Below are 24622 nucleotides of genomic sequence, written 5' to 3' on the forward strand. Positions count from 1 at the left end.
GTGAGACTCCTCACCCCCACTCCCCAAAAAGGCATCCAGTCCATCTAGTACATCATCTAGCGAATCTAGTTCAAATGTACAGACTTGCCAGTACAGGCTGCTATGCTCCATCCCTAGCACTGAAGGAAGAAAACACCACATGTTCTAGATGTGAAATAGTTCACTGGTGTACTGTTTTTTCGTTTCTCCAAAAAGCAAAGAGATCAAGTTGTCTATATATATCTTCTGCTATGAATGACCTGTTTGTATTCACTGTCCATTGTCTGGTATGTACTCTCCTTTTCTTATTGATTTGTACATGTTCGTTATATGGCCCAAAATAAAGATATTAGTTCTTTCTTTTTTGGTACCGGCTCTCACTATGTAGCCCTGAAAATCCTGGAACTCAGTGTGTAGACCAGGCTGACCTGAAACTCAACATGTGAATCAGGCTGGCCTCATACTCACAGAGATCCACCTGCCTCTGCCTTCCTAGTGCTGAGATGGCATGTGCCCCCACACCAGTTGTATTCAACTAGTTTTAGATATATTTTATGTATGAATACACACCACGAGAGTACCTGGGAGTTACAGACAGTTTGAGTCACCCGAATGGGTGCTGGGAATCCACCCTAGGTCCTCTGGAAGAGCAACAAATACTCCTAACCACTGAGACATCCAGCCCTGTATTATACCTTCGAGGAAATGACTTAATATTTGTGCATCTGGTTGGTGTAAGTATTCATTTATATGTACAGATACACATACCCACAGTGTTAAATACTTTGCACTTGTAAACATGACTATTAATTTATTCCATTTAAATTACTGTTAAAAAGCTCAGCGGCTGAGCATTTACCTAGAGAAAGCACAGGGCCCTAGGTTGCATCCTCAGACTGCAGGGACAGAGACAGGCAAAGAGTTTCTCCAAGCCAAGAACTGCTAATCCCGCCCTTTTGTTTAACAGAAAGGGACACCGCCCAGAGTGAATGGGCACAACTTCCTTAACTCCATACAGCCAGGCATTAATCTTATTAGAACCTGTTTTCCTTAGGTCCTGGGGTCAGGATGAGGTCAAGATTGACCTGGGCATGCTTCTCTGTTCACATTCACATTTGGAGCTAAGCCCCTTAATGCCCTATAAGTGCGCCTTAGGAAAAAAATGGGCTCTTCTTGGGGAGTTTGAGGTTTCATTAGCCGAGGAATAGAATTGAATGCCCACAACTGCAGCGTAGTTTCCGTAGAGAACCGTGCTGCACAAGCCCTTTGTGCTGGTACAGAGAGCAATACAGATCTTTGTCAAGGTCAATTTTTTAAACGTTCGTTCTTAGCCTTCGTCTAGTTTAAGTGAACACTTAATATCAGCCGAGGTCACCTTCTTTGCAGGGTCTAGACTGGTGGGGAATTAAGCAGGCTAATCGGTTAATGATAAACCAAATGCCCACAGCTAGCCCTTAGGGGGTCGATAAGGCATCTAGTGAGTGCTCCGAGGTGACACAGTCATTACCTACAAAAGCTCCTGGCTGGTCCCTGAGGCTAAGGAAGACTGGGAATTCTTTCAGATCCCTTAAGAGAGAGGAAAAAAGGAACCTCGGCCTAATTTTTCAACTGTAACTAGGGTCACACTAGTATTTAGACTAGAGGAACTGCAGGGGTGAGCTTTTTGGCCGAGAAAGGGCTAGCCTCTTCCCTTGCCTTATCTTTTCCATCTTGGTTCTCAAGGATTACAGAATAGTCATTAGGAAGCGTTTTCTTGGAAATTGAGAAATTCTTGCGTCTGGAACGTCTTGAACGTTCCAGAGCTGAAATGGCCATTGGCCTGAAAAGGGCACCCGCGAACCCTCCGTGCGCCGACGTGCTCCAGCGCCCCGCGCCCCTCAACCCTGGGGCTCCTCCTCGCGATGCTCTGGCTCACTCCTCCCGGTCCCCGCCCCGCTCCCGCTCTCCGATTGGAGGAACTCAGCCGCTGGCCCGCCCCGGGATTTAAAGGGCCCGCTCCGCTGCGCCGCCCTGGGAGCCACTGCTGGTCCCGGCCTTGCGGCCTGCGGGGGAGGCTGCCCGGAGGAGGTGGCGACGGTGGCAGCATTGCGCGTCCCCGGCCCCCAGGACCACGGCTTCCTTTCTGCCAGGTAGGTCTCCAGTAGTGTGCGCGCGCGGCTCCCATGTTCCCATCCTTAAGCTGGCCTCCGGGGCGCGGATCTGTACCTCCTGTCCTGGGACCTCGTCCGCATCACCTATAGGACTACCCCCTGCTATGTCCCCTGCAACACTTGCACTTTCCTGCAGTCCCTCGACCAGGTCAGGGCTTTGTTGGCGGCTTTTCGCTGAGTGGGGTGAGATGAAGCTCACGGAGGATACATCCATACAAGGAGAGATGCACACGGCCCCTAAGTGTCACAGACTCCCCCCTTTCTGCTCTCCACACTGAGTGACTACCTTGGAAACCAAGGAGCCCACGTCTTCTGACCCATTTGATATATAGGTCTAGAATTCATACCATTCTATCATCAATGGACCGGACTGTTCACAGCGTTCAAGATACACAGGTCCTTCATCCCCTGCGGGTCACAGTGCATCCCCAACACCCACTGATAGCACAGTTGGGGGCTCAGCCTGATGTACCTGATTCACACCCTCCCCCAAGCCTTCCAATATCACGCTGGGGGTTTGGCAGCCCCAAGCTGAAGTCCTGAGTGCTCAACTCCAAACCTGGATTGTGAGCAGCCCCACGGACATCTTACTCCTTCTGTGTCCTCCCTTTGGCAGATCCATCTGTCCATCCATTTGTGTGGGTCCACAATGGCCACCTTCAGCCGCCAGGAATTTTTCCAGCAGCTACTGCAGGGCTGTCTCCTGCCTACTGTCCAACAGGGCCTTGACCAGATCTGGCTGCTCCTTACCATCTGCTTCGCCTGCCGCCTCCTTTGGAGGCTGGGTAAGTGCCTGCCACGCTGTTCCACCACATCAGATTTTATCTTATCTGCCACATTCATGGATACTAAGCTATATCTTACCCTGCCACATCCTAACATGGCACATTCTGCCATGCCAAACCAGACCCCCACAGGTCCGGCCCCACCACATCCCATTACGCTAAGTGCCATTCCACCACAACACATCCTTTATGTACAGCCACCTCAAGCCACACTGTGCCAAGCCACATCCTGTGAAACCAAAACATGACCTTCAGCATTCCTCACGCTGGGATTGTGGGAGCCTCAACTGTCTATATTCTAAGGTTATCAATCAGATGTTGGAATGCTGATGTTACAAGTATCAGATCCCAAAGTATCATAGTTACAAGGTTTGAAGAGCTTGCCAAGTTGAAATTTTCACATGCTGGGCTTCCAAAATGTTGACACTATGAATTTCTATAATCAGGACATGATGAAATTTCTGGGTTCTTACATGCTATAGTTTCCACAATCATAGCAAGTCAATATCCAAATGAGAAAGTTCCAAATCCCCGGGATTCCTCTAGGGTACAGAGATTTCTGAAAACCACAGGTTCTCCTCATTGTTTTTCCTTTTCATCTTAAGTGGCTGTTTTCCTTTTTTTCCAGTTTTATTATTTGGGTACATATCAAAGCTACTGACAAGTTGAAAGAATAGTAACACACACACACACACACACACACACACACACACACACACACACATCAATCAGCAGGTTCTCCAGAGTTCATATTTTGCTACAACAGCTTGCTCTATCTTCCTACCTGTCCACCCAGCTGTCATCTTCCTGAATCATTTCAGTGACCTGATGGTAGCATGACATTTCACCCCAAGTCCTTCAGTATATGGTCCCTGAGAACAAAAACACACCCCGGCCCCCCGGCCCCTCCCCCCCCCCCCCCCCCCCCCCCCCCCCCGCCCCAGCTGTAGCTTCAACCATCATCCCCGCCCCTGCAAAATTTCAATCTGGATGCAATACTGTCCAACATAAATTGAGTTTCTCTTTCAGGGTCTCTGAAATGTCCTTAGTAGATGTTCCTTTTTAAATCCAGACCTTGCCTTACTTGCTAGCTCTCCAGTACTTGCTAGCTCTCCAGTACCATTCTAGGTCTTTGCCCAGGCTGGGTCCTATTGCCCGAGTCCTCCTTCCTTTCCTGCCAGCCCACCAACCTCTGGCGTCTTGTTTTCCCCCCCCCCCCGTCTCTGTTTCTCTCTCCCTCTCACCCTAAGGGTTACCGTCTTACCTGAAGCATGCAAGCACCGTGGCAGGTGGCTTCTTCAGCCTCTACCACTTCTTCCAGCTGCACATGGTTTGGGTCGTGCTGCTGAGTCTCCTGTGCTACCTCGTGCTGTTCCTCTGCCGACACTCCTGCCACCGAGGCGTCTTCCTCTCCATCACCATCCTCATCTACCTGCTCATGGGGTATGGGTGTGCATCCGCATCCTCACCCTCACCCGGAAGGCAGGCGGGTCCCCCAAGGTCTTGATGAAGTGGTCTAAGATAGGATGGCATGGGATTCTAAGGAGAAAGAGAGGCGGCAGGGAGCATCAATCTACAGAGAGATACCAAAGGGAGAGAGTGACGAGTGGTCCTGAAGAAGGAGAGCTGAACACTTGTCCTTTCATGCGGCTGTACAGGACGGGTTGATCAGGGGCTTCCCCTGGAGGAGGGAGGCCTGGGGATTTTTTTCCTTAGTGTGTGATATGGGTCAGGAAGGCAGAACCCCTTCATTCAATACCTTGATGCCCCCTCTGTAGTGTCCAAAGCCCGAGGAGGCATAGGGCCAAGACCATCACCTTTTTTTCCCTCAGTGAGATGCACATGGTGGACACCGTGACATGGCACAAGATGCGAGGTGGGTAGCTCTGCTCCCCTTCCCCTCCTCGTCTCCTCAGAGTCCCCGCCCTGATTCTTTCCTCCCTGACTTTCCCCTTCATAAAGCACATGCAGCGCAGGTCTCCCTCCCCCCTGGCATCTGTGTCTCTGTATCTCTTTCTACGTCTCATTGTGTCTCCCTTTCCTGTCAACTCACACCTGGTACACCTTATCTTTCATTGTGACATGCTTTCTTGTCCATACACTTGACCATGGGCCCCATACATAGGGGCCCAGATGATCGTGGCCATGAAGGCGGTGTCTCTGGGCTTCGACCTGGACCGGGGCGAGGTGGGTGCAGTGCCCTCACCTGTGGAGTTCATGGGCTACCTCTACTTTGTGGGCACCATCGTCTTTGGGCCCTGGATATCCTTCCACAGCTACCTACAGGCTGTCCAAGGCCGCCCACTGGTGAGCTCCTGGGTGACCAGGTGGGCAGGGACTGTGGGAGCCGTCATGGGGCAGTGTTCATGGATCCTTGATCCCACAGAGCCGCCGATGGCTGAAGAAGGTGGCCCGGAGCCTGGCGCTGGCCCTGCTGTGCCTTGTACTGTCCACTTGTGTGGGCCCCTACCTCTTCCCTTACTTCATCCCCCTCGACGGTGATCGACTCCTTCGCAAGTGAGCACAGCCTTCAAGGCCCCTGTGTAGCAGTGAGGAGGTTGGGGAGGAGCCTGGGGTCTTCCCAATTCTGAGCCTGTCTCTTAATGCTTCTGTCTGTCTTCTGTTACTACAGCAAGAAACGCAAAGCCAGGTAAATGAGGGCAGATGCTGAGGGCAAGTGGGATGACCAGGGCTGGGCCAGAGCCTTGGACCATTTGGTGCCAGACATCTGAATCTGACTGACCATCTACCCCATTACTGCACAGAGACCAAGTGTCTGTCTGTGGATGTCTGTGTGACCAAGATTGGCTCAGTGACTCCGTGTATGGCTGACACTCCAACACTCCTGTGTCTGGATGTCCTTCTGTTGTACCAATAGAAACAAGTTATGTGACTGTAATGGAAAGTGGCAAGTGTGTATTATCTGTATTAGTCACAGACTCTGAACTGTCTGTGACTCCAGATAACAGAGTTGACTTGTTTGCCTGTGGCCACTGACTCCATGAGTGTGGAACTGAGAATCCTGACTGGCCGGCCGGCTGTGCATTGTCAGTGGTGGGCTTGTGTGGCTGTCACTGGCTAGGGGAAACCTGGGTCGGTGATTCTGGCTTATCTGTAACTCTGGTCTGCCTGTCCCGTATGCAGCGTGCATGCTTGCCATTGACCCTACCAGCTTGTCTGCCCTCTCAGACTGCTTGGTGCCATCTGCCTAAAGGATTATGACAAGCTGTGAGCCTGTTTCGCCAGGACGCTATCTGGCTGCTTGCTAGCCTTTTGATTGTGTGACTCGCTACCCTTACTCAGTGGCTCCTGGTTATGTCTGATCCTGAATGAGACTCCAAAGAGTGGCCGGGCGTGGTGGCGCACACCTTTAGTCCCAGCACTCGGGAGGCAGAGGCTGGCGGATCTCTGTGAGTTCGAGGCCAGCCTGGGCTACACAGCAAGATCCAGGACAGGCTCCAAAACTACACGGAGAAACCCTGTCTTGAAGAAAAAAAAAAAAAAAGAGAGAGAGAGAGAGAGTGAGAAAGTCTCAAAAAAGTGAAGTCACTTGACCAGTGTCCCTGAGTTTAACAGCCGAACACAAAGCCCAGGCCTAACTGAAGTACCTATGTGTTTTGAAATGCAGGACACTATTCTGCGTTTGACATTGTCTGTGAAATTGACAGTGTATGTGTGCATAGCGGGCGTTGAACTGTCTCTGTGTCTCACTAAGGTTTTATTTTATTGTCTTATAAGGTGACTAAATCTGGTTAGAGAGCGGAGAGGCTGAGAACATTTTTGCCTGGCTGTGTGGCCATTTTAGTGTTCAGGGCCATGTCATGCATTCATTTGAGCCACGTGAAATCAATCAATCACCTGACCATGTATGTGTGTGACCATCAGAGTCTGCCTCTTTTGCTACCATGTTTCTGTCTTATCTATGAAGAACTCAGGCCAACTTCCAGGGCCTCTCTGACTCTCTTTTCTCTCTTCTCTGCTGCATTCCTGACCCCTGGGGGCCCTAGGGGCACCATGGTAAGGTGAGTCCACAAAGCCGGGAAGCTGAAACATCGAGGGGGGGGTGTCGTGTCGGGACCTGGATGTAATCCCTCTCTTCCTGGCCCTCACAGGTGGCTACGAGCCTACGAGAGTGCTGTCTCCTTCCACTTCAGCAACTATTTTGTGGGCTTTCTGTCTGAGGCCACAGCCACATTGGCCGGGGCTGGCTTCACGGAGGAGAAGGACCACCTGGAATGGTGGGGAGGGCTTTGGGGCCCCTTCTCCCACAGGGTGCTGCCTGGCGGAAGTGTAGGGTGGTGGGAGGTGCTCCTGGGAAGGGACCAGTCAAGACAAAAGCATAGCAACCAGATAGCTTGACATACCAACTGTAATAGAACGTCTGTTTTGCCCACAGGGACCTGACAGTCTCTAGACCATTGAATGTGGAGCTGCCCCGGTCCATGGTGGAAGTTGTCACAAGCTGGAACCTGCCCATGTCTTATTGGTTAAATAACTGTGAGTCACCAAGTCACCACTCCAGGAAAGTTGGTAGCCCAGACCCTTTCATACATTTGTACAGCAAACATTTACTGAGCAACTACTGTGTGATGGGCACTGAAGATACAGCAGGGGCTGTTAGTGTACCCCAGTTTGTAGACGGCTTTGCCTAGCATTCATGAAGCCCAAGGTTTTGATCTCCAGCACCACATAAAAACTGGGTGTGTGGTACCTGCCTGTAATCCCAGGAGGCTGGAGGATTGGAAGTTCAAGGTCATCCTCAGCTACATAGAGCTGTTTTAGGTCAACCTTGGGTACATGAGATCCTGTCTCAAAAACAAGGTATATTAGGAACAACACACACACACAAAGACACTTGCTAATCTGGTAAAGCTGGCAGTTTGGAGGGTGGATAATTAGGAAAAAATATGCAGTAAGTCAAGTAGTGTTAAATGCCTGAGTAAATAGTAATAATGATGTTGAAACAGGAAGGAATAGGGAGTGGTCTGGAAATTTTAAGTAATTTATCCAGGGCAGGTTTCACTGACACTTTAGCAAAGATCTAAGGAAAGTGAAGGAGCAAGGACTGCAGATATGTGGGGGAGGAGGAATGTGACAGATGGAGGGAACAGCAGGTGCAAAGGCCCTGGGGTGGGAGTTGCCTGGTGTGTATGAGAAACAGCAAGAAAGTTGCTGGAGGAATGGAAATATGACTCCACGGCAGGACATGTGCAAGCCTCTGAGCTGCATCCCCAGAACTGGAAGAACAAAGGTCATTGGGCAGTCTCAGAGTGAGCAAGGTGGGGTAGTGGTAGGACATGCGATCAGAGAGATCTTCAAGAGGCTCCTGGACCGTTGAGAAGCCTTTGGCTTTTTCTCTGAGAGACAGTCTCTCTGGGCAGGGCTGGGATCAGAGGAGAGTCATTTGGGTTGTAGCTGGATCCCTTGGGCTAGATGAAGGAAAGTGGGGGGAAGGAGGATGATAGCAGTGAGGGGCCACTGTAGCCGCTCAGATCAGCAACAGTGGTGGCAACAGAGCACATGGGGAGAGGTGGGATTCTGGCATATTCTGAAGAAAGAACTGATGGGATTTGCTAAGAGTGTGGGTGTGTTGGGAAGGTAGAATTTTCCCCTAAGGCCCTGCAGGGATGGAGGGTTGGCACTGACTAGCCTTGGAAGCCTGGCTGACGCAGGATGGAAAGAAGACTGGCAGTTACTTTTCAGACTTGTGACAGTTGAGGACATCAGAAAGACTTTATCCCGGGGGCCCCAACAGATTATGGTTATCATCGTACCTGTCACTCCCTGGTAGGGCTGGTGGAAGTTCCTGGCAATCTGGACCTGTATCTCTCTTACCTGCAGATGTTTTCAAGAATGCTCTCCGCCTGGGGACCTTCTCAGCCGTGCTGGTCACCTATGCTGCCAGTGCCCTCCTGCATGTGAGCAAGACAGACCTGGATTGAGGGAAGCTGCGGGGGTGGGGGTGGGGTGGGGGGTGGTAATCAGAGCCTCCTTTTCACTCTCACTGTCCCCTTCCACGGGTCTCCAGGGCTTCAGTTTCCATCTGGCTGCTGTACTGCTGTCCCTGGCATTTATCACATATGTGGAACACGGTGAGTGCAGAGCCCCGTACAGGACAGGCGGACGGTCCATGGGAGGCTAATGTTCCCGAAGGCTAACCTCGCTGCCTACCATTCCACCTTGTCCAGTCCTCCGAAAGCGCCTGGCTCAAATCCTCAGTGCCTGCATCTTGTCGAAGCGATGCCTGCCAGACTGTTCACATCGGCATCGCTTGGTGAGAGTTCATCATGGGTAACCTTGTCCTCAACACTGCCCTTCCAAAATGTCACTTCTGTCTCCATCTTGTATCTGTCTCCGGGTGCCCAGCCTCCTCTTCTGGTGCCTGAGCCATCCCTAAAACCTCGCCTCTATTCACTGGCATCTGTTTCTCTAACAGGCATTTATTGAGCACCTGCTGTATACACACCTGGCATTCGTTCCCCCACTGAACATTTATTGAGCACCTGCTGGTTCTAGGTGCTGGAGACAAAGTGGTGAACAAAGCAGGCCAAAGTCCTGGCCCCGTGGGACAAAGATTTTAAGTGGGGAGACAGTAAAGTCAGTTAAGGCTAATACTAGTTTGTCAGGTTGTGAGTAGCGCTTAGCACAAGGGAAAGGGGATGGGAATTATGGCGGTGGTGGTTTCCCTTTTTATCGGGAAGATCAGGAAAGCCTCCATGGGTGAGGCAACTTGTGAGTTCTTTAAGTAAAGGAGGTAAGGGAGGGGAGCATCTCAGGAAAAGGGGATACTCAGTGTAAAGTCCCATGCCAACATGGGAATCTTGGAGCAACCGTGAGGAGGCCAGTGTGGCTTGAGCAGAGAGTGCTGGGGAGAGGGAAAGACGGGCCCTCTAGGTCAGGGCGGCATTTGTTTCGGTTTTGTTGTTGTTTTCATTCTGTTTGCCATAAGAAATGCAGACAACCTCATATTTGTCTCCCACCCGGCAACGATGCTCATCACCATAACCCCTGGCTCAAAGCCCCATCATTCTTGCTCCTCTGCCTGAACGCTCGCATCTCCCCCAACCTGGACGCCCTCGTGGTTACCAACACTCTCGTCCTTGGATACCTCTGAGCTCCCATAAGAGGCTCCTTGAACCATCTCTTTCCTATCTCGGGGTACCCTGGGCATCCTCATTCCCGGGACCCATAGTGCCTCGTGTCCCCCCTGGGCTTCCCTGCACAGGTGGTGGTGGGGGACAGTGGGCAGGTCCAGCTGCCAAATATATTCATCTGTCCCCCACAGGGCCTGGGGGTACGAGCCTTAAACTTGCTCTTTGGGGCCCTGGCTATCTTCCACCTGGCCTACCTGGGCTCCCTGTTTGATGTCGATGTGGACGACACCACAGAGGAGCAGGTGAGGCGGGGCCCTGGGCCGGGAGGTGGGCCAGGGATGGTAGTTGGGACAACACTGAAGACCAAGGCCAAGTGTTTTAGCTTGTACAAATGCCTTGCTCCATCTTTCCCATTGTCCCTCAAATTTAGTCACACTGCTGCCTCTTTTCTTTGAGTAAACTGCAATATTTACTTATTTACCCTCTAAAATTCATTCTTTTGAGATAGAATACAAAATCCAGGCTTTTCTCTTTTTTTTTTTTTTTTTTAACTGTTAGGAACTGAACCCAGGTCCTCCCTCATGTTATATACACCTCCTAGCCCCAAGTTTTATTTTTGTTTGTAGCTTTGTTTGCAACATGGTTTTGTGTATTTTAGGCTGGCCTCAAACTCACTGTTTACCTCCTAAGGGCTGGGATTACAGGCATGCACCACCACACCCTGTTTTATGGGCTGCTAGAGATCAAACTAAGGGCTTGATGCAAGACGTGTAAGCACTCTACTATGTTACACAACCCAGCCCCAGGGGTGTGCATGCTTCTGTGTGTGTGTGTGTGTGTGTGTGTGTGTGTGTGTGTGTGTGTGTGTGTGTGTGTGTGTGTGTGTTGTGTGCGTTGTGTGTATGTGAGAGATAGAGACAGAGGGGGAGCAGTTGGTGGAGAGAGAGACTCATGTAGCCCAGGAGAGACAGAGACAGAGACACTCATGTAGCCCAGGCTAGCCTCAAGTTCATTATTAGCCAAAGACAACTTTGAACTTCGAATCATCCTGCACCACCTCCTGTGTGCTAGATTATACATATGTACGCACCTTCAGGCCCAGTTTATGCTGGGGATGGAGTCCAGGGCTTCCTGCATGCTATCAATTGAGCTACAGCCCTAGCACTGGATTCTGCTTTAAAACTCATATTCCTTGGAATGATGATGCACACCTACAGGTGCCAGCTACTTGGGACGCTGAGGCAGGAATATCATGTGAGTCCAGGAATGTTGCCACCTGGACAACATAATTGAGACCCTACTTTAAAAAAATTCACCTTAAAATGTCTATACTTTTTTTTGGAGCCAGGGTCTCTACATAGCTCTGGCTGTCCTGGAACTCCCTATATAGATCAGGCTGGCATTGAACTCACAGAGATCCACCTGCCTCTGCCTCCTGAGTGCTGGAATTAAAGGTATGTGCCACCACACCCAGCTCTATGCTGTTTTTATTTGTGTCAAGTATACAAATTCCAGGTATATTCATTTTACAATTGAGAACAATTTGAAATTTAATTCATATGGTTTTTGAAGAATCTAAATTTTGCTTTTCCTTTAGTTAAGTTTTACCTTTTCTCACTTTTTTTCTTTCTTTTGAGATAGGATGTCTCTGTTCCCAAGACTAGTTTCAAACTCCACATCCTGTCTTAGCCTCTCTAGTAGTTAGATTTTTAAATTCTTTTGTTGTTGTTTTCAAAACAGGGTTTCTCTGTGTAACCCTGGCTGTCCTAGAACTTGCTCTGTAGACCAAGCTAGCCTTGAACTATTTTTTAAATTACTTTTTTAATATTTATTTAATTATGTATTTTATGTGTATGGGTATTTTGTCTGCATGTATCTATACCAGAAGAAAGCATCAGATCCCATGGGACTGCAGTTACAGAAGACTGAGCTACCATTTGAGTGCTGGAAGAGCAGCCAGTGTTCCTAACTGCCGAGCCATCTCTCCAGCCCATATTTTTAAGTTCTTAACTGAAAATAAATTTTCATGTTTTTTTCCTAATTAAAAACATTTTAAAATTTTCATTCAAATTGAGTGTAGAAAATCTTGGGTTTGCAGCCTGGTATGGTGGTGCACACCTTTAGTTCCAGCACTCAGGAGGCAGACACTGTGAGTTCAAGGCCAGCCTGGTCTCGATCTCATAGTGAGTTCCAGGCCAGCCAGGGTTACACAGAGAAACCTTGTCTTAAAAAAAAAAGCCAGGCAGTGGTGGTACACGCCTTGAATCCCAGCACTCAGGAGGCAGAGCCAGGCAGATCTCTGTGCGTTCGAGGCTAGCCTGGTCTACAGAGCGAGATCCAGGACAGGAACCAAAACTACACGGAGAAACCTTGTCTCAAAAAACCAAAGGGGGGAAAAAACCAATCTGGGTCTATTTGGTTCTGTTTTGTTTTGTTGTTTCATTCCTGGATTCTGTATTCGTCCAGGCTGGCTTGAAACTTGTTTCTCAAATCTCAGCCTTCCTAAGTGCCAAGATTACATGTGTCACTAGGCAGTGGTGGCACATGCCTTTAATCCCAACACTTGGGAGGTAGAGGCTGGGGGATCTCTGAGTTTGAGGCCAGCCTGGTTGATCTACAGAGTGAGTTCCAGGAGGACAGCCAGGGCTACACAGAGAAACTCTGTCTCGAAAAGAAATAGATTACATATATCAGCCATCATGCCCACTTTGGTTTCTTTTTAGATAAAAAAGATCCTCCTGTCTCCAGTCTCCCAAATACATGAGATTACAAGGCATGCACCACCATGCCAGGCTTTCTTTAAGGTTTCTTAAAACATTTTAGGGACATGTGTGGTGATACATGCTTTTAGTCCCAGCACTCAGGAAGCAGAGGCAGGTGAATTTCTATGAGTCTGAGGCCAGCCTGGTCTACAGAGTGAGTTCAAGGCCAGCCAGGGCTATGTAGAGAGACCCCCCTCCCCATCTCAAAAAAATAAAACCCAACTAAACAAAAAATACTTTAGGGCCAGGACTGTAGAGCCCTCAGTTGGTAGAGCCCTTGTGTACAATGCTTGGAATGTGATCCTTGGCACTCAAAAACAAACAAAAAAGTAAGCATTGTGGATATTCACTGCAAAATGCACAAGCAATCATTTCAATTCATTTTTTAACTATCTTGCTCAATGCATATCAAACATACACACAATTTATTTTAAGTTCTTTCCTCCAGGTTTTTCCCCCAGAGACAGGGCTTCTCAGTATAACAGTCCTGGCTGTCCTGGAACTCACTCTGTAGACCAGGCTGACCTTGAATTCAGAGATCAGCTTGCCTCTGCTTCCTGAGTGCTGGGATCAAAGGCGTGTGCACCGCCCCTGACTTCCCCTAGATTTTAAGTACACAGTGTCTTCATTCTTTTTTTTTCCATTGCAAGAGTTTGACATGGTTTATTTTGTCCCTTATTGGTACACACTCAGGTTTCCAATGGTTTCATATTGCAAACGACTTAGATGACAAGTATAACCCACCACATCCAGCACATTATCTTGTTTTTAAAATGACTTTTTTTTGTTGTTTTTCGAGACAGGGTTTCTCTGTGTAGCTTTGCGTCTTTCCTGGGACTCACTTGGTAGCCCAGGCTGGCCTCGAACTCACAGAGATCCGCCTGGCTCTGCCTCCCGAGTGCTGGGATTAAAGGCGTGCGCCACCACCGCCCGGCTAAAATGACTTTTTGTTGCCGCAGGAAATCAAAACCCAGGGCCTCCTGCATGTAAACACACACCTTCCCATCAAGCTATACACTCAGCCCCTTAAAATGACTTTTAAATAATAATAATAATAATAATAATAATAATAATAATAATAATAATACTCTATCTGGTTAACCTTCATAAGTACTTCGACCCTTCTGGTCACTTAGGGATACAAGGAAGTACCAAACATCCCTGGGCAAAGGATGGGTTTCTCTGAGAGAATCTGTCCTCCTTGAATTTCAGAACCATGACCTCTTTCTCTCCTACAGGGCTACGGCATGGCATATACTGTCCACAAGTGGTCAGAGCTCAGCTGGGCCAGTCACTGGGTCACTTTTGGATGCTGGATCTTCTACCGTCTCATAGGCTGAGGCATATGACCCTCATAATCCCCTTCAAGACCCCTCCTTAGGGTACCATTCCTGACGGGTGATGAGGGAAGACCCTTTCTCAAGTCCTTGACCCCTCTCCATTCTTGAGCCCCAACACCCCTACACACAACACACATCAAACACAGCCTTTCCATGCCTGTCAATCCCCACCCCACCACCAGGCGGGAAGGGGGTGGTCCTCGTTGGGGCCTAGGAGTGGTGGATACTTGGGGAAACAGAGAGGAGCAGATCTAGGGCCTCCCCGCCTGCCTTCTCCCTTTTTATATGCAGTTTGTTATTGTCAAATAAAAGTAGAAATACACAATAGACTCGTTCTTCACTGACCAGAGGGAAAGAGGAGGAAGCACAGAAGGTACACTACTGATAAGGATTTGGAAACTGAAAGTTAGGAAGTGGGAGCAGATTGGCAACTGTTTGCGGTGAATTGTTCATGATCAGCTAATGAGCCCAGGATGGCAGGGTCCTGGTCCTGTTTATGTGGATCAGGAACAGATGAAGGGGGGGGGGGGTAATAAGTGATAGAGAATTGAGGGGTCCCTATTCTGATTGGTTGCTCGGATTAGGACAGAGAGGGGGGAGGGCAAGACATATGAAAGGTTGATGCCTATTGGTCCTTAGAACTAAGGGTTGTAGGTTATAATTAAACTGAGTCTGAGATGGGTCTGTTTTCTGACTGAATACTGGCGAGGTGTGGTTGCTCACTGGTTTAGCGTCATACTTCTGTTTGGCTCTTAAGAACTGGCACGTTTGAGAGTCTCCACACCAAATTGGCCAGCAGGAGTGAGGGTTCTGAATAGTTTCGGTTTGAACTAGGGACTGGTGAGGATGGCCACTGCTGTTAGGGAGTTCTGAGCTCAGGCGGGCGCTACGTTTGTGCGGTATGCGACCTACCTGTCATATTTTCTTTGCATTCGGACCGAGGATGGGCCTGGGAACTGATTGGTTGCCTAGAAAAGTAAGAGACAGAGGGCTACGCAACGCCGATTCATTAGCATATGTTGAGGATTTACCATTTCATTATCCTCACCTCCTGCGATTGATAAGGGGGCGGGGAAATTGAAGCCCAGAATAGCGTAGATTTCCTACTGGCAGAAAACGCCCACCGACCTTGGAGGGTCCGGGTCTCCACCCAACTCCTGACTCAGTCTCAGCCAACAGGGAAGATAGTACCGCGCGAGGACAAGGCCTGAGACATACGGAGGATTCCTATTGGCAGAAACCACCTTCTCCACTTCACTATTGGTCCGCTCCATTAGGCGGGGAAGCCGCGAGGGCTGAGCGGAACTGGGGCTGTTTGGGAGCCCTCAGGTCTGCTTGGAAAGTCGCGAGCCTGTGCTAAGAAGTAGCCCTGCGATCGCGCCGCCTAGGTGAGTGCCCTCCGCCAGCCAGCTTACCCCAGTCCCCACACATGCCCAGGCCCTCCCAGCCACCTGCATGCGAGCCCTGTCCTATCCCGCGCCTGCGCGGGCCCTGGGCCCTAAAGCGGTTGTCCAGACGACTGAAGACTCGCCCTCTCGTTAGGCAGCTGCAGTGGAAGGTTCTGGTTGTGATTGGTGATCTCTGGGCTCGGTTTCCCTTTCTCCTAGTTAGCGCCGCCCGGGAGACAGTGCCTTTGCTACTCCTTCAGGCTTGTTGGCGGCATGGTATATTAATTTCCTGAAGTTGGCTTTTGGAACTTGGTGCTTGGAGCTGTAGCTCTGATGGGTCACCTCTGTAGCCCCCCAACTGCATTTCCTGGACCCCGATGGTAGGAGTAGCTTCCAATTGAATGATCCCATCCACTGTCTCCCGCAGTGGACCCAGGCTGTCTATGTTCCAGTGTCTTTACACCAAACTGAGCCCCAAGTGCTGGGACCTGGCTTGGTGACAGTGACTCTCCCACCAGACTGTGACCAATGCAGGCCGTGGCCAGGACTGATCCCTGTGTGTCCTTCACTAGCTTGTGACCCCTGAGGGCTGAGATCAAGGCTTTTGGTTCTTGTCACCTCCACCAGACTGTGACCAATGAGGACTGGGAACAGGACTTGTACGTGTGTGTCCTTTACCACATTGTGACCCCCTGAGGGCTGAGTCTGTCACTAGTAACAGGAAATACAACTCTATGTAGCTGGCAGTGCATCCTGATGTTTCCCACGTGGAGCCTAGGGGCCTCTGTGTAGGTTCATTGGAGGCCTGGAAACCTGCCGTGTAAGAAAATGTTAGAATATATCACAGTGAAGCAAAATTAGCGAGTTTATTAAAGCGGAAAACTGCACTTGAAGAGTGTGTTAGGAGAGGAATGCACCTAGGTGCCCAGCAGAAGCTATATATCTAATTTGGGGCTCTCGGGAAGCTACTTAATCTCTAAGTTTGTTTATTTGTTTAAATACAGGATCTTGCTATGCAGTTCTGGCTACCCTGGGACTTTCTATGTAGACCAGGCTAGCCAGGAACTGGGGGCAATCCTTCAGTGTCAGCCTCCAGAATGTTGAGATTTCAGGCATGTGCTAACACATTGTTGTACGTAACTTTGAATATTAGGGAAAGTATGTGCTTGTGAACTTACTTTTTTTTTTTTAAGATTTATTTATTATGTATACAGTATTCTGTTTGAGTGTATCCCTGCAGGCCAGAAGAGGGCGCCAGATCTCATTACAGATGGTTGTGAGCCACCATGTGGTTGCTGGGAATTGAACTCAGGACCTCTGGACAGTGCTCTTAACCTCTGAGCCATCTCTCCAGCCCGTGAACTTACTTTTTTAATCCACTGTCTTTGAAGACCAGATTTCAGTATAGTATACAGACTTGCAGGTGAAGAAGGTACAGGAAATTGATCAAAGAAATGCTCAAACACATTTGACAAGGACATTGGACTTAAGTCCATTAGCCTGTTTTGACAGTTTTGGTTTTGCTGTTTCCCAGAAACAGGATATAGTTCTTTTACAGGTGGACTGGTTAAGTATGTCAAAATCCCTGGCATCATTACCAAGACAGTGAGGAGGACCTTTGCCCTGCTCAGGCCCACTTTATTTCCTAACTAGCTCTTCGGTCTCACCAGTCTCAAGCCAGGCCCATTTCTTATTGCTATGCCTCCCAGAGGCATGGGACAAGTCTTTATTATTTATGCAGATTCATGTTTTAGTTATATTCTTTTTGTCATTTTTTTGTTTTTGTTTTTCGAGACAGGGTTTCTCTGTGTAGTTTTGGTGCCTGTCCTGGATCTCACTCTATGGACCAGGCTGGCCTCGAACTCACAGAGATTAAAGGCGTGCGCCACCACCGCCCGACCGTTATATTCTTTCTTTTAAGATTAATTTTATTTTATATGTATGAGTATTTTGCCTGCATGCATGTATGCACCCACAGAAGACAGAAGAAGGTGTTGGATCCCCTGGAACTGGAGTTACAGATGGTTGTGAGCCACCATGTGGGTGCTGGGAATTGAACCCAGGTCCCCTATAAGAACAGCAAATGCTCTAAACTCCTGAGCCATCTCTCCAGTCCCAGTTATATTCTTCAAATGGTTCAAAATTAGGGTTTTTTCTTTTTCTTTTTTTTTCCCTCTCCTTCCCCACCCACAGGGTATCGCTGTGTAGCCCTGACTGACCTGGAATTCACTATGTAGGCCAGGCTAGCTTCAAACTCACAGAGATCCACCTGCCTTCAAGCGCTGGGACTAAATGCCTGTGACACCAGGTCCAGCGTGTTTGGTCTGCTTTTAATCCAGTCTTACAGTAATTCTGTCAAATAATAGATCCAGTTCTTTTACATTTCTTGTTGCAAAGTATTTGGATTTGGTTTGATTATGTGCTTTCTGTTTGTCCAGGTTTTTCTGTTCCTTTTTTCTCCCTGTTTATCTCCAGGCAGAGAGCAGCCCATAGAAACATGACCACCAATATGGGCCCCTTACACCCATACTGGCCCAGGCACCTGAGGCTGGACAACTTCGTGCCTAATGACCTCCCGACCTGGTATATCCTGGTTGGCCTGTTCTCCGTCTCTGGAGTCCTAATTGTGAGCACATGGCTGTTGTCCCATCGAGTGTCCGTTGTCCCCCTCGGGACTTGGCGTCGACTGGCCCTGTGCTGGTTTGCTGTGTGTGCGTTCATTCACCTTGTGATTGAGGGCTGGTTCTCTTTCTACCATGACATCCTTCTTGAAGACCAAGCCATCTTATCCCAGCTCTGTGAGTCCTGACTTCCTGTACTGTGGGAGGGAATTTTCCGAGTGGAGATGGGCTTTGATAGTTACCACCCCGCCCCAATGCGTGCTTGCTTGCTGTCTTTCTTTTTTTTCTCCCTTCCTTCCTTCTTTCCTTCCTTCCTTCCTTCCTTCCTTCCTTCCTTCCTTCCTTCCTTCCTTTTTAAATTCTGTTAACTTCTTTTTAAAGCCTAAGCAGTTGTTATCTGTGCTGGGATTCTTTTTTTAATTTTTAAGATTTATTAATTTTGGGCTGGAGAGATGGCTCAGTGGTTAAGAGCACTGACTGTTCTTCCAGAGGACCTGAGTTCAATTCCCAGCACCCACATCAGGCATTTCACAAATGCCTGTAACTAGCTTCAGGGGATCTGACACCTCTCTGGCTTCCAAGCACCTGTACACATGTGATACACACATGCACAAGTACACACACACCCCTAAATAAAAATAAATTAAAAAAATAAAATAATTTTTATTTTATGTGTATGAGTGTTCTGCCTACGTGTGTGTATGTGTGTTTCTGTGTGTGTGTGTGTGTGTGTGTGTGTGTGTATGTGTGTGTGTGTTTCTGTGTGTGTGTGTGTGTGCTGTGTACATGCCCATGGAGGCAGGGAAAAGGCACTAGATCCCCTGAAACTGGAAATGGGGATGGCTGGGATTCTTTTAAATCCTTTTTTCTATTAATAATTTTAAATTTAATTTAATGTGCATGGGTGTTTTACCTACCAGTATGTCTGTATACTACATGTATGCAGTACCTGCAAAGGTCAAAAGAGGGAATTGGGACCCCCCAGGACTTGAGTTAAAGAGGATTGTGAGCCACCATGTGAGCGCCCTGTCTTCTAGAAGAGCAGTCAGAGCTCTTAGTGCTGAACCATCTCTCCAGCCCAAAGTTCACATGACATTCAGAGGCTTTTCATTTTGAGTCTTATGTAGACCTGGCTGGCTTGGAACTTGCTATGTAGATCAGGCTGGCCTTGAACTCACATAGATCAGCTACTTCTGCTTCCCAAGTGCTTGCATTAAAGGGTATGATACCATGCCCCACCCAGTTGGGGACACTTGTAAGCCTCCATGGAGACACTGAACCCAGGTCCTCTGCAAGAGCAGCAAGTGCTTCACTTTCTACTGAGTCATCTCTCCACCCCCTCAACTTACTTGTTTGGTTTGTTTATTTATTTATTTATTTATTTATTTATTTATTTATTATTTAATTTTTATGTTCATTGGTATTTTCCCTTCATGCATGTCTGTGTGAGAGTGTCAGGTCCCCTAGAACTGGAGTTACAGACAGCTGTGAGTTGTCTTGTGGGTGCAGGGATTTGAACCTGGGTCCTCTGGAAGAGCAGTCAGTGCTCTTAACCGCTGAGCCTTCTCTCCAGCCCCTACTTGTTTGTTTTGTGACAGATCTCACTGAATAGCTTTGGCTGGCTTGGAATTCTCTATGTAGACCAGGCTGGTCTTGAACCCACAGAAATTCTCCTGTCTCTGCCTCCCAAGTGCTGAGATTAAAGGTCTTTGCCACCAAACCCAGCCTGTTAACTTTTTGATTGCACATATATTCACGAGTCAATATCAAACCATTTAAAGAAATATACAGTGAAAATCTACCTTCTGTCTACCATGTTTCTCCAAAACTCCAATAATTATTTCAGGAGCAAGGGGTAGCTCTATTGTAGAGCGTGTGTGTAGCATGGACAAGACCCTGAGTTCCATCCCTAACACCAAAAAAGTTATATTTCTTTTCAGAGTTTATTTGTGTATAAGCTATACACATAAGCCTCAGTTTACTTGACTGTGAAAGGGGATAATAGTAAATACCACACTTATATAAGGCACTTAGAACTGTGGCAAGCAGTAAGTGCTCTCTAGTGATTCATGTTTATTCTTTTTTGGGGGGCATGTGTTGAGATAGGGTTTCTCTGTGTAGCAGCTCTAGTTGTCTTGGAACTCACTCTGTAGACCAGGCTGGCCTCGAACTCACAGAGATCTGCCTGCTTCTGCTTCCGTAGTGTTGGGATTAAAGGTGTGCGCCACCACCGCCTGGCAGCCATCTTCTGTTTTTTCCAGACGATATCTCATGCAGTCTGTGCTGGCGTCTAAATATTTGTAGTTAAAGGATGAACTTGAATTTCTCTTCCTCCTGCCTCTGTCTCTCAAGTGCTGAGATTACAAGCATGCGCCATCACCCCTGACTCTCACACTATCATCTATGCCTCCTTTTATACCATATGTCTTGAGTGCCATGCACTAATAGCACCATTATTGTGTATCAGTCTTTACACATGGTCTTTAAACACACAAACCTTAGAATCGAAACTGCTACCTCCATTGTACAGTTGAATAAACTGAGGCATAGGGATATTGTAAAGTTTGTTGTCATACAGTGATTATCACTAATATGAGTTCCTTTTCCTGACTTGATTCTTCATGTATCTTTGTTTCCCTCAGGGAAAGAGTATTCCAAGGGAGACAGCCGATATATCCTGTAAGTATTTTGCCTCTGTCAGTGGAAATCTGTATTGGTTTGGGGCCGTGGTGAGTTGGGGCACTAACAAGTTGTTCTGTGGGCAGAGCACAATGATGCCAGTGTCCATCTTCTCTTGCAGTAATGATGGCTTCATCGTCTCTATGGAGGCTATCACAGCTTTTCTCTGGGGACCACTCAGCCTGTGGGTAGTGATTGCCTTTCTCCGCCAGCAACCCTTCCGATTTGTCCTACAGCTTGTGGTCTCTGTGGGTAAGGAGAAAACCTATACCGGCACTACAAGGGTTAATGGGGGAATCTGTAGATACAGGCACATCCCTGTGGGTGAGATCTCATAAGTATCCATTCAGGGGTGAGACATTCTGAATTATAAACTCCTTGGTATTCTGAAACATCCAAATCTCTTTCTGAGCCTGCCTCTCCAGCAGGAATGTACATTTCTCTTCTTTCTCCATCAGTCTCCTATGAAGGTTACTTGATATAGTCCATGTTGCCCAAAGTCCCTGGGTCCTCCAGGATCAGAACCTAAAGTGTTAGCTTTTTTTTTTTCATTTGCATATATGAGCTCTCTTTAGTCCTGAAATCCCAAGTTGTCATGAATTCTAGGATTTATTTATTTATTTATTATTTATTTTTTGTTTTTTTTTTTTGAGACAGGGTTTCTCTGTGTAGTTTTGGTGTCTGTCCTGGATCTCGCGCTGTAGACCGGGCTGGCCTCGAACTCAGATCCACCTGGCTCTGCCTCCCGGGTGCTGGAATTAAAGGCGTGAGCCACCACTGCCTGGCAAATTCTAGGATTTTAAACTGCCTTCAATTCTAGATCTTTGAGGTCTCCTGAGTTGAATTCTCTATGCTCCTACTGAGTGTGGAGGTACATGCTTGTAATTCTAGCATTCAGAAGGCTGAGGCAAGAGGATTGTGAGTTTGAGGTCAACCTAGGCTACATACCAAGACTTCCTCTCTCTCTCTCTCTCTCTCTCTCTCTCTCTCTCTCTCTCTCTCTCTCTCTCTCTCACACACACACACACACACACACACACACACACACACACACACACAGGGAGGAAGGGCAGGGTGAAGGGAAGAAAGGAAAAAAAATTCCCCGAACTCTGATTTCTGCAATTTGTACTTTTGTTATCTCAGATTTCCAGCTTAGGTTTCAGAATTTGGGTTGAGCTGGGAGAGAGTCTGACTTAGCTTCATTATCCTCACAAGGGTTTTTTCTTCTCTTGCCTCCCACAGGCCAGATATACGGGGATGTGCTGTACTTCCTGACAGAGCAGCGGGATGGATTCCAGCATGGGGAGCTAGGCCACCCCCTTTATTTCTGGTTTTACTTTGTTACCATGAATGGCATATGGCTGGTGGTACCTGGAGTCCTTGTGCTTGATTCCATAAAGCATCTCACTCATGCCCAGAGCATGTTGGACAGCAAGGCCATGAAAAGTAAGAGCAAGCATAACTAAAGAGCAGTAGAGTGGGCCGGAACAGCGCTGACGAGGTGCTCTGCCCGCCTCCCAGAAGACTCGAGGCCTCCTCGCAGGTTGAAGGGTCACAACTGCCTGATGTGTCCCACTCAGGCTGATGAGTGGGCACAAAAAGGGCCATAGTCAGGAAAGGTAGGGAATGGGTGGAGCTACTGCATCGGGGGAAAGATGTGAGAGAGGGTTGGGGGGTGGGGTCCATGATGGTGGCAATTTTCAAAACTGGGAAATAAAATACCTTTAATTATAATACTGAGAGATATTTAATTCCTAATCCTAGTAATGTCATGTTACTAACCCCGCAGACCTCTCCCATCACTTGATCATCCCATGTCTGGCCTTATAAACCCTTAACGCTTACTCCAAAGACTCCCATGATTCACCCTATAGAACCTAGAACCCACTACACAGACCTGCCTTCAAGATCACCCTGTCACTTATCCCATAAATCCTGCCAGTAACCCCGTAGTTCTCTTATGTTAGCTTGGGCTGCCATAACAAAATGATATGGATTGAGCAGTAAACAGCAGAATGGAATTCTCGGTACTGGAGCTGGTCAAAGTGTCGGAAGGTTTGGCTTGTTTTTGTTTTTGTTTTTTTTTTTTTTCTTTTTAGTTTTTTGTGTCACTTTTGCTTTTTTTTTTTTTTTAAAGATTTATTTATTTATTATGTATACAGCATATGTGACTGCAGGCCAGAAGAGGGCACCAGATCTCATTACAGGTGGTTGTGAGCCACCATGTGGTTGCTGGGAATTGAACTCAGGACCTCTGGAAGAGCAGTCAGTGCTCTTAACCTCTGAGCCATCTCTCCAGCCCCTTGTTTTTGTTTTTGTTTTTGTTTTCTGAAGCCTCTTTCCTAGCACTGAATTCTGTGTTCTCACATTTCCCCGTGTGCTCAGCTTCTGCTGTATGTACTCTTAGGACACCATTCAGATTGGATTAGGTCCCATTGTACCAGTCTCATAGCCTCATGTTTAACTTCATCACATCTTTTTTTTTTTTTTTTTGGTTTTGGTTTTGGTTTGGTTTGGTTTTTTCGAGACAGGGTTTCTCTGTGTAGTTTTGTTGCCTGTCCTGGATCTCACTCTGTAGACCAGGCTGGCTTCAAACTTACAGAGATCCGCCTGGCTCTGCCTCCCTAGTGCTGGGATTAAAGGCGTGCGCCACCACCACTCATCACATCTTTTAAAGACTCTGTCTCCAAACTGGCCACCTTCTAAGGTTCTTAGAGTAACGATTTGAGTATATGAACTTGAAGAGGACACAGTTCAGTCCATAACATTCCCTCCCTCTGGGCTCCCTAAATCACATCCTTCTTGCATGCAGACTTTCTTTATTCCCATCCCTCATTCTCAAATCCTTCACTCATTCTGGAATTAACTTTTCCTGGAGTGAAGTTAGAGTGCTGGAGATCAAAGAGAATCCAGGGTCTTAAATGCAGCTCTATCCCTGAGACACTCATCACTCATGAATTAACTTTGTTTTGGTTGGATGGTTGGTTTTTTGTTTGTTCGTTTGTTTGTTTGTTTTTTGAGACAGGGTTTCTCTGTGTAACAGCCCTGGCTGGTCTGGAACTCATACTATACCAGGCTGGCCTCGAACTCAGGGAGATCTGCTTGTCTCTGACTCCCAAGTGCTGGGATTAAAGGTGTGCACTGCTGCCACCACCTGGTGAACTTTGTGGGTTTTTTTTTTTTTATTTTTTGGTTTTTGTTTTGTTTTTTTGAGTCATGGTCGCCTTCTATAACCTAAGCTAGCCTGGAACTCCCTATGTAGTTCAGGCAGGCAGCCTTTCAAATGCTAGCTAGTATTGTGGGTTTGTGCCACCAAGTCGAGCTTCTTTGATTGATTGATTGATTGATTGAGTGATTGAGTGATTGATTTGGTGACAAGGAATTACTGTGTATTCTAGGCTAGTCTTACCATGAAGCCCAGGCTGAAGTTGAACTAGTGATCCTCCTGGCCCCTCTGGCTCAACCTCTCCAGTGGTAAGAGTACAGGCATGTGCTATCATGCCCAGCTCCTTGCATGGATTTTTTTTTTTAATTCACATTTATCTTATTGAGTTTGGCTGTTTTCTGTGCACCGTCTGTGTAGCACCTGTGGAGGCCAGAAGGAGCATCAGCTCTCCTGGGACTGGAGTTAGAGATGTTTGTGAGCCACCATATAGAAGAGTAGCCAGTGCTCTTGACCCCTGAGCCAACTCTCCCCTGGCATGGATTTTTAATCCTAAGTCTCAACTAAATCGAAGGATAAGACTTGAGGTATGACTTATCCTTAGGCAAGAACTCCTTACTTTGCTGTGAACCTGTAAAATCAGTTTTCTGTTTACAAAATG

General features: G+C 47.8%; 2 protein-coding genes across 7 annotated transcripts; both read left to right on the plus strand.

Moving 5' to 3' along the window:
* The first annotated feature begins 1951 nt into the window (after positions 1-1951).
* On the plus strand, positions 1952-14435 carry Porcn (porcupine O-acyltransferase). Of its 5 annotated transcripts, XM_052744014.1 has the most exons (15): positions 1955-2108; positions 2746-2914; positions 4165-4357; positions 4747-4790; positions 5040-5221; positions 5301-5431; positions 5547-5564; positions 6922-6936; positions 7027-7152; positions 7311-7411; positions 8756-8832; positions 8943-9006; positions 9103-9188; positions 10200-10310; positions 14009-14435. In XM_052744014.1, the coding sequence occupies exons 2-15, from the start codon at positions 2779-2781 to the stop codon at positions 14108-14110; spliced, it is 1386 nt and encodes a 461-aa protein (XP_052599974.1). In that variant the 5' UTR covers positions 1955-2108; positions 2746-2778; the 3' UTR covers positions 14111-14435. The 5 variants fall into 5 exon arrangements, 4 of the variants coding, with proteins under 4 accessions (XP_052600120.1, XP_052600039.1, XP_052599974.1 ...); XR_008219746.1 differs by lacking the exon at positions 14009-14435 and having other exon boundaries at positions 1952-2108; positions 9103-10072; positions 10200-10311; XM_052744160.1 differs by lacking the exon at positions 10200-10310 and having other exon boundaries at positions 1952-2108.
* Positions 14436-15379: 944 nt separating this feature from the next.
* Ebp (EBP cholestenol delta-isomerase) lies at positions 15380-22833 on the plus strand. Of its 2 annotated transcripts, none has more exons than XM_052744402.1 (5): positions 15380-15498; positions 17937-18296; positions 20762-20798; positions 20920-21050; positions 22041-22833. In XM_052744402.1, the coding sequence occupies exons 2-5, from the start codon at positions 17996-17998 to the stop codon at positions 22262-22264; spliced, it is 693 nt and encodes a 230-aa protein (XP_052600362.1). In that variant the 5' UTR covers positions 15380-15498; positions 17937-17995; the 3' UTR covers positions 22265-22833. The 2 variants fall into 2 exon arrangements, with proteins under 2 accessions (XP_052600362.1, XP_052600443.1); XM_052744483.1 differs by having other exon boundaries at positions 15391-15498; positions 17974-18296.
* The last annotated feature ends 1789 nt before the right edge of the window (positions 22834-24622 follow it).

This window comes from Peromyscus californicus, unplaced genomic scaffold (assembly GCF_007827085.1).
Source record: "Peromyscus californicus insignis strain IS unplaced genomic scaffold, ASM782708v3 Scaffold_10__1_contigs__length_136768540, whole genome shotgun sequence".
In the NCBI taxonomy this organism is placed as follows: Eukaryota; Metazoa; Chordata; class Mammalia; order Rodentia; family Cricetidae; genus Peromyscus; species Peromyscus californicus.